Source organism: Jatropha curcas, chromosome 2, assembly GCF_041381405.1.
Source record: "Jatropha curcas cultivar XTBG-Jc1 chromosome 2, XTBG_Jcur_1.0, whole genome shotgun sequence".
Classification (NCBI taxonomy): domain Eukaryota; kingdom Viridiplantae; phylum Streptophyta; class Magnoliopsida; order Malpighiales; family Euphorbiaceae; genus Jatropha; species Jatropha curcas.
Window position 1 is genome coordinate 20,859,075 of NC_143152.1, and position 13,202 is coordinate 20,872,276.

Here is a 13,202-nt window from a genome sequence, read left to right on the forward strand (position 1 = left end):
TGTATTTTCAGAGCCTGAAATTGGAGAAGACGGTTGATCAGAGGTCTCATGCTCCATGGTTGTAGGTTTTCAAATCAGGTCTATCCAATCTTTCTAGAGGTTTGGGTTGTTCTCTCCTACTATCTATGTCTACAGGAAACTCCCCCTGGAAAGGAACGTCATTCATCACCTCTTCCATCTGATATTTCTCCCCCTGAAGAGGTGATTGGGAAGGAAAATAAGACTCAAATTCCCAAAAGGTAACATCCATACTCACAAAATATTTTCTAGAAGGAGGATGATAACACTTGTATCCTTTTTGAGTAGCAGAGTAACCAACAAACACACACTTCAAGGCTCTAGGATCTAATTTGCTTAGACCATTCTGATGAACAAAACAAACACAACCAAAGACTTTAGGAGGTACAATATAAGAGTTTTTCCTTGAAGAACCTCTAATGGAGTTTTAAAATTTAAAGTACGAAGAGGCATACGATTGATAAGGTAAGCAGCAGTCAAAATAGCATCCCCCCAATATGGTTTGGGAAGATTCATAGTGAACATAAGAGACCTAGCTACTTCCAGTAAATGCCTATTTTTTCTTTCCGCAACACATTTTGAGCACTAGTATTGACACAACTAGTTTGATGTATAATACCATTAGAATCTAAATAGGTACGAAAAACTGCATTCATGTATTCAGTACCATTATCAGTTCTTAGGATTTTAACATGCGCATCAAACTGAGTACAAATCATTCTATGGAAATTCTGAAAACACGAAAAAACTTCATTTTTTGTTTTCATCAAATAAACCCAAGTTAATCTAGTACAACAATCAATAAAGGTCACAAACCACCTATAACCAGAAAGAGAGACAGTTTTAGTAGGACCCCATACATCAGAATGAATAGTAGCAAAAGGAATCAAGCTTTTATTATTAATTTGAGAATAAGAATGCCCGGTGTGTTTGGCAAGTTCACAAGCATCACATACTAATGAATCGAAATCACACTTAGCAAATAAAGTGGGAAATAAACGTCCTAAAACAGAAAAAGAGGGATGTCCTAATCTCCTATGCCATTGAATAACTTCATGGGAAGGATTTCTAGAAGTTCCTAACTAAGCTTGACCGGTACCCGACTTTGAAAAACGACAAACGTCATCCAACAGATACAGTCCATCGCGCAAGCTACCACTGCCAATCGTTCTCCCCGTGTTCAGTTCCTGAAATATACAATGAGTAGGGTAAAAGGTTACTTTGCAATTAAGCGCTTTTGTGATTAAGCTAACAGATAATAGATTAATAGGGAATCTAGGGACATGAAGAACAGAGGAGAGTTTAATATTGGAAGTACAGTTAATAGAACCTGTGCCAGCAATGGGTACTAAGGAGCCATCCGCAATGCGAATTTTTTCTGTGCCTTGATACTTAGAATATGTAAGGAAATGTTTTATAGAGCTTGTTGTATGTTTATTTGCTCCTGAATCTATAACCCAAGAGGGTTTTGCAATTTTTGCAAGAAAGGTAAGAAAAGCATTACCTGAATTAACAAAATTAGAAGCTGCAGTCTGAGTTGAGGAAGAATCAAGCTGTGACAACAATCGTTTCAGGGACTGAATTTCCTTATCAGAAAAGCTACCAGTAGTAGATGTTTCCTCACATAAAGCTCCACCATCAGATATGTGTGCCTGCAGTCTAGAAGAACTGACCCGCTTTCCTCCACGCCCTTTAGTTGGGCGTCCATGTAATTTCCAGTAGAACTCCTTCGTGTGCCTGTTCTTACCACAATAGTCACAAAATAATTGATCTCTGTTTGAAGAACCGTTCTTGGCAGCCTGTATATGTTCACTTGCAGAATTAGCAATCAACCCTGCTTTATCAATTGTAGATCTGTGAACCATTGCATTCCTCTGAGTCTCCTCTTGCTGTACAAAAGAATATGCTTGTCGCAAGGATGGAAAAGGATCTCGTCCAAGAACTTGGACTCGAATTTGATCATACTCGTTGTTTAGGCCAGCTAGAAAATCATACACACGTTCTACTTCAATCAACTTCTGAACTTTGAGTCGCATCATCAGTACATTTGGCTTGAAAGTCTTGGTAATAATCCAGTTCTTGCCATAACCCACTAAGTTCAGCAAAATACTGAGCGATAGTCAGATCTCCCTGTTTGGTTTCATGAACTTTCTGTCGCAATTCATACCTCTGAGCATAGTTTCCAGTTTGCGAATACGTCTGTGAAGCGGCATCCCATATCTTCTTAGCTGTATCAAGAAGCAAATAGCCTCGGGAAATAGTTGGCTGCATGGAATTTATTAACCAAGACATAATAAGAGAATTCTCGGATTTCCATTTGTTAAAGCCTGGATCTGTCGAACCTGGTTTAGTTGTGCCACCATCAAGGTATCCCTGCAAACCTCTTGCTTCAATGAATAATAAGCAAGATCGAGACCAAGCCAGGTAGTTTGTTCCATCTAACTTCACCGGACTAATCTGAAGAGAGGGGCTCTCTGAGTGAAAACCCATATCTACCTTTTTTCCGTCAGCCAATTGTCAGAAAAAAATTTTTAAGCGGCAGTGGCGAAGAACTGGCAGCGGCAGAAATCAACCAAAAAAAGGAAAAAATTGCAAAAAGCAAAAACTGGTGCTGAAGAACCAGCAAGGGAAGAACGCCACAACAAATCGAGGCCGTCGGAACAAAAAACGTCGACGGATCTCGCCGGAAACAGCCGCACGCGCTGGCGCGTGAAGAACGGCCGAAAACTTCTGGCGGCGCGTGTGCACACGCGCGTGGTCGGACAGCGACGCGGCTTGGATGGAGGGCCGATCGGCAGTCCCTCTTCCTTCTGAGCTGGGCGGTGACGGCCAACTCCTAACTCCGGTGGCACTGTGTATATCTCAGCCCTGTTTCAAATCGAAACCGTCGCCGAAAAAATTCACGGCAATGGCTCTGATCCCATGTTGAAAGAATATTTCGAATTTCTTTTTTATTGTGTGTTATATTTTCAATCTCTACATCACTATATATATACACAAGATTGTTCCAATATAGGAAGAGATCTAAATAGGAATAAACCTAAATTAGGAAAGACAATAAACCTAAACTAGGAAAGACAATATTGATTTTAATTACAAAGCTTTCAACAGTTAATATTATTTATTTATTTAATTATTTAATTGCATTTGAGAATGGATGTCTAATTGTGCATTGCATTACAATGTTCAACTGATCAATATGTCTGCATTTACTTGCAATGTTTGATTAATTGTGTTGTGATAATGCTATGCTTGTTTGTGTGGAATTGGGATGAAGTGGGTCACCATGGGTTTGTGAGACTGTTACTGTTATATGGATCCTGATTCTGATTTCTATTAGCCGGGTAAATGGGAGATCGGCGTCCCTGTATGCACCTACTGTTCTGATCTGTATGATATGGAAAACCACGGGTTGGTCTCTTTGGGCGCACCTGATAATCTAGATCTGATCGCAGCCCGCAGGGTGGCCTCCTGTTGTGAGCGCCTGATGATCTAGATTTGATGGAGACGATCGGGTTGCCTCCTGTTGGTATGGAAAAGAAAAGAGAGAATGGAAAAACAATGAGAGGGCTGGTCAAGTGAGGATTAGACCGGTCGGCTAGAATGGGGGATCGGCTCCCTGGTGCACATGTGAGAGGATGGGCCATGTGGGAGGACGGCTCATCGAGGGTTTTGGTGACGCCACAGACCAATTTCCACGTAGTGTGATTATATGAAGATGTTAATGATTGTGAGTGCTGGTATGTGCCATTTATGTGATTGGCTGCGTGAGCATATAACTAGTCGGATGACTAGATTGATATGTTTACACATTTGTGTGACTGCGTGTGTTGTGCAATAATTATTACTCCTTAGAAAACTCACATGTCTTGTTTGATTTTTCAGGAAGTAAGTTTTTCTTAAATTCAAATTAGGCTATGTTTCTTCAGCACAGGGCAATAGAGAAATTTTCCTAGTTCCATAATTATTTTACTATGTAATTATGTGTATAAAAAGCTATGTATACCAAATAGTTAGTGACTCCGCAGTTGTAGAATTTGTGTACAATTAGTCGTGTATTAACATAGACGATATAATTATGTGAGCCCATATTAAAGATTTGATGTATTGTTAATTGGGCCCAAACTGTGAAATTTTGTAGAAGATAAATTTGGGCCGAGATGTAATAAAATCTTGAGGTTTATTTTTTAGTAATATGGGCTGAATATTTGAAATTTATATTGAGATAGTAAATTTTAGTGTTTCAGGCTTACTACGGGCCTCGGGGGCCTTAAACTTACCTAGGCCCTAGTGTCGGTCCGGCCCATGGAAATGGTCGTGACAATAACTACTTTTTATATATTAAAAAAAAACCCCTCTACTTTTGATAACCTATTTTTATAAGTATTAAGTCACTTGGTTCAGTTTTAGATCAAATGGTTTATATTTATCTATTCTAAATCTAATGTTGGGAAAAAATTCTGCACCAATATAGAAATTTTGAAACCTGTACTATAGATTTACCCATTTATTAATATTCATATTCAATTTTGCTAGTTTTGGTTTTTAGATTATAAACTACAGAATAATTTTTTCTTCATCAAAGCTAACATTAGCTCTTTCATATATATATATATATATATATATATATATATACTTTTTCTGTTTTTAATTTTATTTAGACTATAAAGATTTAACTTTTTTCTGTATAATTCTTTTCCTTCTTCTTCTACTTCTTCATTTATTTCTGTTTCTATTTTTATTGGCTCAGTATTTTTTTTTTTTCATTGATACCATTGCTAAACAAAAAAGGTTGGAAAAAATAAGAAAGCTTAAATCCGATCAAGTATCACTTCTGTATCACTCTTTTATATTTTTTTTATTTTTTTATACTTTTTTATGTTGGTTCTTTTAATTTTATTTGGACTATAAAGTTATTCATCCTCTTAAATCAATTTTTCATTATTTTTAATTATTTTTCAAACAATTTTGGTTCATTTAATTAAATTTTTATATTTTTTTGAATCTTAGTGTTCGTATGATTTCTTGGAATGATAGTCATCAATGTAAAGTCCGGATAAATCTTATTGCAGTTATGGTCGACTTGATTATCGCAACTTAATTGACATTTATTGAGATTCAAAAAAATGATCAAGATTAATGTACTGCGAGAGCTAGAGTTAAAAAAAATGAATTAAAAAAAATTTGAATAAAAAAATTTTCATGTACTACGAAGAGTTAGAGTTTAACAAAAACTGAATTAATAAATTAGTGAAAAAATATAATATAATATAATATTTTTTATATATAATCAATTTATACATTTTAAATATATAATTTTAAAGCTTAAAAACTAGGGCTTCGAAATTTTTTAAATTTTTTAATTTTAAATAAAATATATTTAGATAAATAATTAAGACTTTTTAATCTTACTCCCAGTAAATCTGAATCGATTTGTTAATTTTGTTAGAGAAGTTCATGTAAATCTTCATCGGTTAAAGAGGTTTTCTTGTATTTTACTAATTGCTTGTATTATTGGGTATGTCAATCATTAATTACTTCTCTTTTTAATTAATATTACCTCAAATTGTTGTAATGTTTCATGTGAATTGCAGCACAACAGCCCATATTTTGATGGATTTTACTTGACCTCTTCAACTGCAACAAGTGTAATGACTAATCTAATCTCTGCTATCACTGTTGTAATAGAAATCATTTTTGAGTAAGCAAAAGTAAATTTAGATATTGCTTCTTTGATTGGTAATATTGGATGAGAAATTAAAAAATAAAATTACTAACTGTCGTAGATAAAGACTTGAAACGATGAATTTTATCTTTTAAAAGATATAAAAACTTTGTATAATTATGTGAGAATAATTGAACTACACTAAAATTATCCGCACAATGCGCGGGCCTTCATCTAGTTTTAGTATCCATCCGAATCATTAAAACATAACATCCCTAAAACTCGTAAAATGATCACAAAATAGTTTTATATTTTGCATTATTTCATTTCAAATATGTTTCCAGTTAAAATTGTAGTTGAAAGGTGGAAAAAAAAAACACCTCCCTAAGTTATAGTTATATTTAGACATGCCTCCTTCAATGTTTTGGAACTGACTTTAGCGTCCCTAATTTTTACTTCTGAACGTATCCTTCCATCCAAAATTACTCAAAATTCCATCAAATGACAAATAAAATGACCATACTAACCTTTATAATATACAAAAATTTTCATTACAATTAATTACTTCTATTCCTCCCTCTCTCTCCTCGAATCCTTCACAGAAAAAGATACGTCATCTCTCTTTGTAATGCCTATGATTTGCACTTTCTAAAATATCTCATTTTCACAAATCTAAAGCATAAATTAAGCATGGAGCTATCAATGTGAGATCAAGGCCTTCAAAAATGAAAATTATGAAAAAATAAATGGAAATAAATGAGTTTAAGCATGGGACAATTTCCTTTCCCTTTCTCATGGCAGAGATGCCATTACTGCTAATTCAATATTTTTTTTTTAACTTTCCGATCATGGATTCGTGTCCGGCCAGCAGCGACCTCCTCCCTGCCGCCGTTGCCTCACCGCTATTCTCTCTCTCTCTCTCTCTCCATATCTTTCTCGACTGGCGCAGTGATAGAGTGTGAGCTACCTTTTTTTTTCCGAATGGAGCGGCTCCACCTCAGCTTCCTTCAACATTTTATATTGATTTTCCGGCAAGACCAAGGACTGACCGGTTAGACTCTTCCATTGCTACCTCCTCCTCTCTTGTCGAATGAAAAGCAGGAGTTAAGCCGACGGAATGGAGAAGAGATCATTTTCACTGACAACATGACTCTCCGGCCAAGCTTGATTGGTTGTTCGCCGAAAACTGAGAGGCGTCAGAGGAGACAATGGACTAAAGCTTACGATCTCAAATCGCGTTACCTAGGAGAAAAGGAAAGTCTTTTTTGTGATTTTGGTTCAATTAGCTAATTCTAGAATGTTTTTAGTTTGGTTCAATAATTTTTTATGGTTTTGGTTTGAACCGGTCCAATTAAATAATTCTATAATGGTAGAATTGTCTTTTTCTTTTTTCTCTTTCCTTTAACTAACAGAAAAGTAGACTGATTTTGAATGAAGGAAGGTAATTGTGTAACGGACAGTTAATTTAAGGAGAAGTGTGTTAATCTTAAAACGTTGAAGCCCTCGGTATAAATATGGCTATAATTTAGAGAGCTTTTTTATGTTTTTTTTTTTCTCCCGTTGAAAGGCATTTTTACATATTTATCTACACAAAAATAAGTGCCTAAGTGCAGCACAAGGCACAACGACATCGTCTCTTCCTTCTGCTACTCTGATTCCCTCCCACTGTCTCACAATTCGCGACGGCTTCACCTTCTTTAAGCCTATAACAAATCAGGATTTATTTTCCCTTTCTTCTTCTCCTCCTCTCAGCTCCCTTTTATATTGTTACTCTTCCTCAATTTCAAGCAACGAGAATGTAGAAGATATTGGTTCTGGTCATTATCATGAAGAAATCAAGAAAAACCATGTATGGGAATCCGAAATGTTTGGCTTTTGATCACTCTCGCTAGGAAATTGACACTCTGGACGGTATGATTGTGCTTGCCATTCTAATTTTGTTTTCCTCTGTTCTTAGTATGAAAATGCTTGCCGGATTGAAGTGGGTCGACTGCGAGTCGCCAGACAACAATCCCGTTGCTGTCTAGCGATGCGAGAAGCGGATAGCACTTTTTTTTTTTTCTTGACGTAAAATCTCTTGCTCTCTTTTCTTTTCAGAACAAGAAATACATGTTTGCTTAAACTGATTCTGGATATCCTTTTTCTTTTTTCTTTGTGCCTTTCAAATTCTTATTGAAGCTTAATTTTGTTTCTTTTTGTTCGTTAGAGTTATCCTGTTCCCTTTGTACTATGGACTCTGTTTTCCAAAGTTCATTTTTAGCTTTGTGTCAACAAGAATTATTTTTAAGAAAGGCTAAATGCATTTAGAGGCCCTTTTACTTATCTAATAAAATGTGAAGTCGAGCCTTCATGATTAGGGGATGTACACGGTCCTGTTTCGCCATTAAGTAGCAAAAATATGCTTGTTTTGAAACATATAAGCCCAAAATTAGTGGAAATGTGCAGCAATATGAAATTATAAACTAATCTCTAAGCACACAATATATGTGGTTATATCAAGTATCCTCATTATAGATGAGCGGCTACCTAATTTTGATTCTCGTTGTACTGCATTCTTAGACTTAGTAATTAGTATCCCAAATTTCTTCAAATTTCAGGTGCATAGTAATATGATTTTCTCCTTTGAATAGATTTTTTCATGGAGATAGATCTTGAGCTCCCTTCACTTGAGCAGGAGAAACTAGATACCGGATCAAATACAAATATTGATGCCATGGATAGTGCAGATGGACTGCATGTTAGTGACGAGGAGATAAAATCTCCTGCAAGTGAACAAGTTGCACGACCCTGTGTGCCAAATGAAAATGAGCACTGCACTACTAGCGGAGAAAATGTTGAAGGGAATAGTATTAGAGCCGTTGCCAGTAAACATTTGATGTGTGAGCCCCGAAATGGTTTAGTATTTGAAACAAAGGAGGCAGCATATTCTTTCTACAGAGACTATGCTCGATTTGTAGGATTTGGCATCACAATAAAAGCCAGTCGTCGTTCAAAAAAATCTGGAAATTTCATTGATGTAAAAATTGCATGTTCTCGATTTGGTAGTAAGCGTGAGTCAAGTGTGACTGTCAATCCACGATCTTGCATAAAGACAGATTGCAAAGCAGGCATGCATATGAAGAGGACACAGGATGGGAAGTGGGTTATATACAGTTTCATAAGGGAGCATAATCATGAAATATTTCCGGATGATTTTCATAATTCTGTCCAGGGACGGAACAAACAATCCGGTGTAGTTGCATGTCAGAAGACAGGGCTCCAGTTGGCTTTAGAGGAGAATGATATGCAAGTCATGCTTGACTATTTCATGTGCATGCAGGCTGAGAATCCAAATTTCTTTTATTCATTAGATCTGGACCATCAAAATCGTTTGAGAAATGTGTTCTGGGTTGATGCGAAGGGCAGGAATGATTACAGTTTTTTCTGTGATGTCGTCTTCTTTGATACCTTCTATCTTAGAAGCAATTATAAAGTTCCTTATGCTTCCATCATTGGAATCAATAATCACTGCCAATTCATATTACTTGGATGTTCATTGATTGGAGAGCAGAGTGTATCAACTTTTGTTTGGTTAATGCAGACATGGCGTAAAGCAATGGGTGACCGAGCTCCTAATGTAATTATTACTGAGCAAGATAAATGCTTAAATGAAGCTGTTGCTGATGTATTTCCTGATACACACCACTGTTTTTGTTTATGGCATATATTGAGTAAGATGCCTGAAAATTTGTCTCGTGTTATGGATGAAGGTGAAGCTTTTATGAGCATATTCAACAAGTGCATTTATAGGTCTTGGACAGATGTGCAATTTGAAAAGAGATGGTGGAAAATGGTTGATAAATTTGAATTAAGGCAGGACGAATGGTTTCGCTCATTGTATGAAGATCGTAAAAAGTGGGTGCCGACTTACATGCAAGATATATTTTTAGCTGGAATGTCTACAACTGAACGACATGGGAGTATAGCCTCTTTCTTTGACAATTACATTCATAGAGAAGCTACATTCAAGGAGTTTATGGAACTATATAAAAAGTTTTTGCAAGATAGGATTAAAATGGAAGCCAAAGCTGATTTTGAAACACGAAACAAACAACCTGCATTGAGATCTCACTCAGCTATTGAAAAGCAAATCTCAAGACTGTATACAGAATCAGTATTCAAGAAATTTCAGGTTGAGGTATTGGGGGTAGTTTCGTGTCAGCTTCAAAAGGAAAGTGAAGATGGGGCCACTGTTAATTTCAGAGTCGATGATTTTGAAAAGCAACAGGATTTTGTTGTATCTTGGAATGAAACAGCATCAGATATTCGATGCTTATGCCGTTCATTTGACTATAGAGGTTTTCTTTGCAAGCATGCTATCCTTGTTCTTCATATGTCTGGCATCTCCAACATACCATCCCGCTATATACTAAAACGATGGACCAAAGATGCAAAAACCACTCAAGTTCTGACTGAAGTATCTAATGGCATACCTTATAGAGCACAACATTTCAATGACTTGTGCAGACGAGCCATCAAACTGTGTGAAGCTGGGTCTTTGTCTCAAGAAGCTTATCATATTGCTTTCAAGGCATTAGAAGAAATATTGGAAAGATGCGCAGGTGTTAACAACTCCATTAGGAGTGTTTTAGAGCCCAACACATTGGCTGTTCATGGTTTTCTGGACATTGAAGAAGAGAACCGTGGCAACAGTATCACTAAATCAATAAAGAAAAAGAAAATATGTAAGAAAAAAAAGGTAAGTAGAAGGTTTTTTTGTTGAACATCAGAATCTACAGTTGTATCATTCTGTTGGAAAGTTTATGGCCTTTGAAATAGATTTTCTTTCATATTATAGGTACTTACTGTACCGGAAGGGATGACTATTGGCTTGCAAGACAACTACCAGCAATTGGTTTGTCATAATTCTCCCAAGTGTTCGCTAGATTACTGCAATAGTTCATACATCTATATAATAACACGTTTATGGACTTGAAATATGCAGGACCAAATTAACTCCAGAACACATGCCACTGGAAACTGCTATGTTCCACAACAGGACATGCAAGATATGGTACGGAACATCTTATGTTTAGGAAGAAGATTGGACACAAAAATTATTTGCTAGTATGTTTGACTGGTTTTATTTTGGTTTTAATAGTTTCTTATTCCTTTGGTTGTAGGAAATGGGCTCCAGGGCAACAACAACTTTTGATGGTTTTTACGGTTCTCAACACAGCATTCGAGGAGCGGTATGGAACCTGTTGTAGTATTAACTGCACTTTTGATTTTTGAGGAAGTCTATATAATATTCATCCTTGTGATGGCTTGAAACAATCTTAATTTATACAGGAGCTCTCTTAAATTTCATATTATAATCTTAAAACTAAAAGAAAATTCTTGTCGTTTATTTGTTCTTCATTTCATTTGGCCCCACTCTAAGATTAGTTGTAGACACTAGGTAAAATTTAATAACATTAATAGTACATTGTGTTGTAACATGTTGATGTAGAACCAGAAAGAACTAAGCAAAACAAGGAACAAATCGTTAAGGAAGATAAATTAACTCTCAATAATATAATTCTCATATCAGAGTCTAATTATAACGTAAATAACTAGGCCTATCACAATGTTTTGAATAACGCTAGAAATATTAGGATTAGCAATCCTAATCTAATTAGGAATACACAATAATAAATCCCTATGATTTCTACTTTCTATATTTATATTTTTTTTTTTCCTAAAATAAGTACTCCTAAAATCCTAGAAATAGGATTTCCATCACTTGTACTGCAAAATCTCATAGTAGTAATAGTAATTTTATTTAGGTTTTTTAAACATAATTAATCTGCACCTACATTAAGCAAGCCGAGCTTTTCATTCCATATGGTTAGAAGATTTAGTTTTGACAAGTTATTTAATTAACAAATGTTTAAATGTTCAATTGGCTTGAAATTGCACGGTATTTGCATGAACGTAGCAGTCAATCCAATGATTAGTGACTGAAAATGTGAATCGCACACATATTTCAATATTTCTTCATAAATATTTTGTGCATTTTTTTAATTGCTAATCACAGGGACAACTAGACTCAGTTTCTCCAATCCGTGATGATTACTATAGTAATCAGCAGGGCTTACAAGGCTTGGTATGATGCTTTTACAATATTCTGGACCTTGTTGTTATAAAAAATTTCTGTAGCAAACTAGCAGTATAATGCGGCTTTATTGACATTTTGATCGTGTTTGTATCAAGGGGCAGTTACATTCAATACCAACATGTGTTAATTCCTATGTTGCCCAACAAAGCATGCCGGGACTGGTATTGGATTTCACTATTATTGTTATTCTATTAACCATTTTGATGTTTCTTGCAAAATAAGTAGTGACCTATCTTGGGTTTTTGGTGATTGCAGGGCCAGCTAGGCTTTAGGGCACCAACTGAACAAGACTGTTTTGAGATCCACAATAATTCACAGGATATGGTATACATTTGAAATTACTAACTAAACGTGTGTTACCTATCTTCCTCTTGTTCTCCTAATGCAGTTATAATCATTGTAGGGGCAGCCTGTTGGATCGACACAATATCCTGGCATTTCACCGAAGCTTCTGCACGATAAGCGTCTCTAAAAATTAACTCAGATACTGATATATGGATGCATTCTCAAAGTACAAAGAGTAGAAATAGAATCATCCTTTAATAAAATCCTTTAGTTGTTCCTGTTCAACAGATATTCTCTCGAGATGGAGAAAGCCGTGTTTAATTTAGATTTATTACATTCTTCTTTGCTAGCGAAAGTAGTTCTTGCACCATTCTCAAATAGAGGAAGAAAAAGAAGAAAGACCTAGGCTCTATTTGTTTCTTGGAAAATATTTTCGAAGAAAAATGTTTCCAAGCGACTCTTTTTGTTATTCGGTTGCATATTAAAAATGAGTTTAAAGGTATTAAAATTTTGTATTTATAAGACTGTAAAAATACTTGGAATTATAGAAGTTTCATATTTTAAAACATTTATTGATAAATATAAGAAAAAAAATATATAAATAAGAAATTGTGTTTGTTTCCAATGATTGGCAATGGCTTATTACTAGTGTTGATTAGTGGTAATTGATAATGATGATTACCAATAATCAATAGATTAATAGATAGAAAGTCATTTTTCTTTAAAATGTTTTAATTATTCGTTTTTGATTAATGGATTCTTCTAAGCACCGTGAATATCAGAAAATCCAAGTAAATTATTTTATGAAAAGGAAGGAGCATAGTTGTAAACAAAATTTCCTAGAGCTAAGACGCAAATCCTTACATGCGAGCAAGAGATTCATATTGAATCAGCATTTCTAGATTCACTTTGCAATTAATATTAATTGTACCTTCGTTAGCAATTGTGTTTGACTTGCTCTTTCATCAGCTCTACAGCTTTTGTTTGTTTTCCTTATCCATTTATTTACTGTATACATATTTATGTATAGTGATAGAATTTTGTAGAGTATAGAGACATTTGGTATTTAACGTCAGTTGCATGTTAGTGATCCTT

At 35.2% G+C, this 13,202-nt stretch overlaps 2 protein-coding genes across 12 annotated transcripts; one reads left to right on the forward strand and one right to left on the reverse strand.

The window, feature by feature from the left end:
- Window positions 1-606: 606 nt before the first annotated feature.
- LOC149498370 (uncharacterized) lies at window positions 607-1,887 on the reverse strand. The gene is made up of 2 exons (XM_089717771.1): window positions 1,523-1,887; window positions 607-1,205 (listed from the first exon to the last, which is right to left on the reverse strand). Exons 1-2 carry the CDS (start codon window positions 1,881-1,883, stop codon window positions 1,171-1,173), a joined length of 396 nt encoding a protein of 131 aa, XP_089573897.1. The 5' UTR covers window positions 1,884-1,887; the 3' UTR covers window positions 607-1,170.
- Window positions 1,888-6,277: 4,390 nt separating this feature from the next.
- FRS2 (FAR1-related sequence 2) lies at window positions 6,278-12,622 on the forward strand. Of its 11 annotated transcripts, none has more exons than XM_037637827.2 (10): window positions 6,283-7,532; window positions 7,641-7,750; window positions 8,281-10,421; window positions 10,521-10,577; window positions 10,668-10,736; window positions 10,846-10,914; window positions 11,742-11,810; window positions 11,918-11,983; window positions 12,078-12,146; window positions 12,226-12,622. In XM_037637827.2, exons 3-10 carry the CDS (start codon window positions 8,322-8,324, stop codon window positions 12,292-12,294), a joined length of 2,568 nt encoding a protein of 855 aa, XP_037493755.1. In that variant the 5' UTR covers window positions 6,283-7,532; window positions 7,641-7,750; window positions 8,281-8,321; the 3' UTR covers window positions 12,295-12,622. The 11 variants fall into 11 exon arrangements, 9 of the variants coding, with proteins under 9 accessions (XP_037493754.1, XP_012066432.1, XP_012066431.1 ...); XM_037637829.2 differs by having other exon boundaries at window positions 8,314-10,421; XM_037637830.2 differs by having other exon boundaries at window positions 8,358-10,421.
- The last annotated feature ends 580 nt before the right edge of the window (window positions 12,623-13,202 follow it).

What these genes read in the sequence shown, in the direction of transcription:
- LOC149498370 (XM_089717771.1), bottom strand. Translation starts at nt 1,883, where the DNA reads ATGGTTCACAGATCTACAATTGATAAAGCAGGGTTGATTGCTAATTCT. An exon ending in TTCTAATTTTGTTAATTCAG is followed by an intron (nt 1,206 to 1,522) that starts GTAATGCTTTTC and finishes TGTATATTTCAG; the next exon opens with GAACTGAACACGGGGAGAAC.
- FRS2 (XM_012211041.4), top strand. Translation starts at nt 7,535, where the DNA reads ATGGGAATCCGAAATGTTTGGCTTTTGATCACTCTCGCTAGGAAATTG. An exon ending in AACACAGCATTCGAGGAGCG is followed by an intron (nt 10,915 to 11,741) that starts GTATGGAACCTG and finishes TGCTAATCACAG; the next exon opens with GGACAACTAGACTCAGTTTC. An exon ending in AGCAGGGCTTACAAGGCTTG is followed by an intron (nt 11,811 to 11,917) that starts GTATGATGCTTT and finishes GTTTGTATCAAG; the next exon opens with GGGCAGTTACATTCAATACC.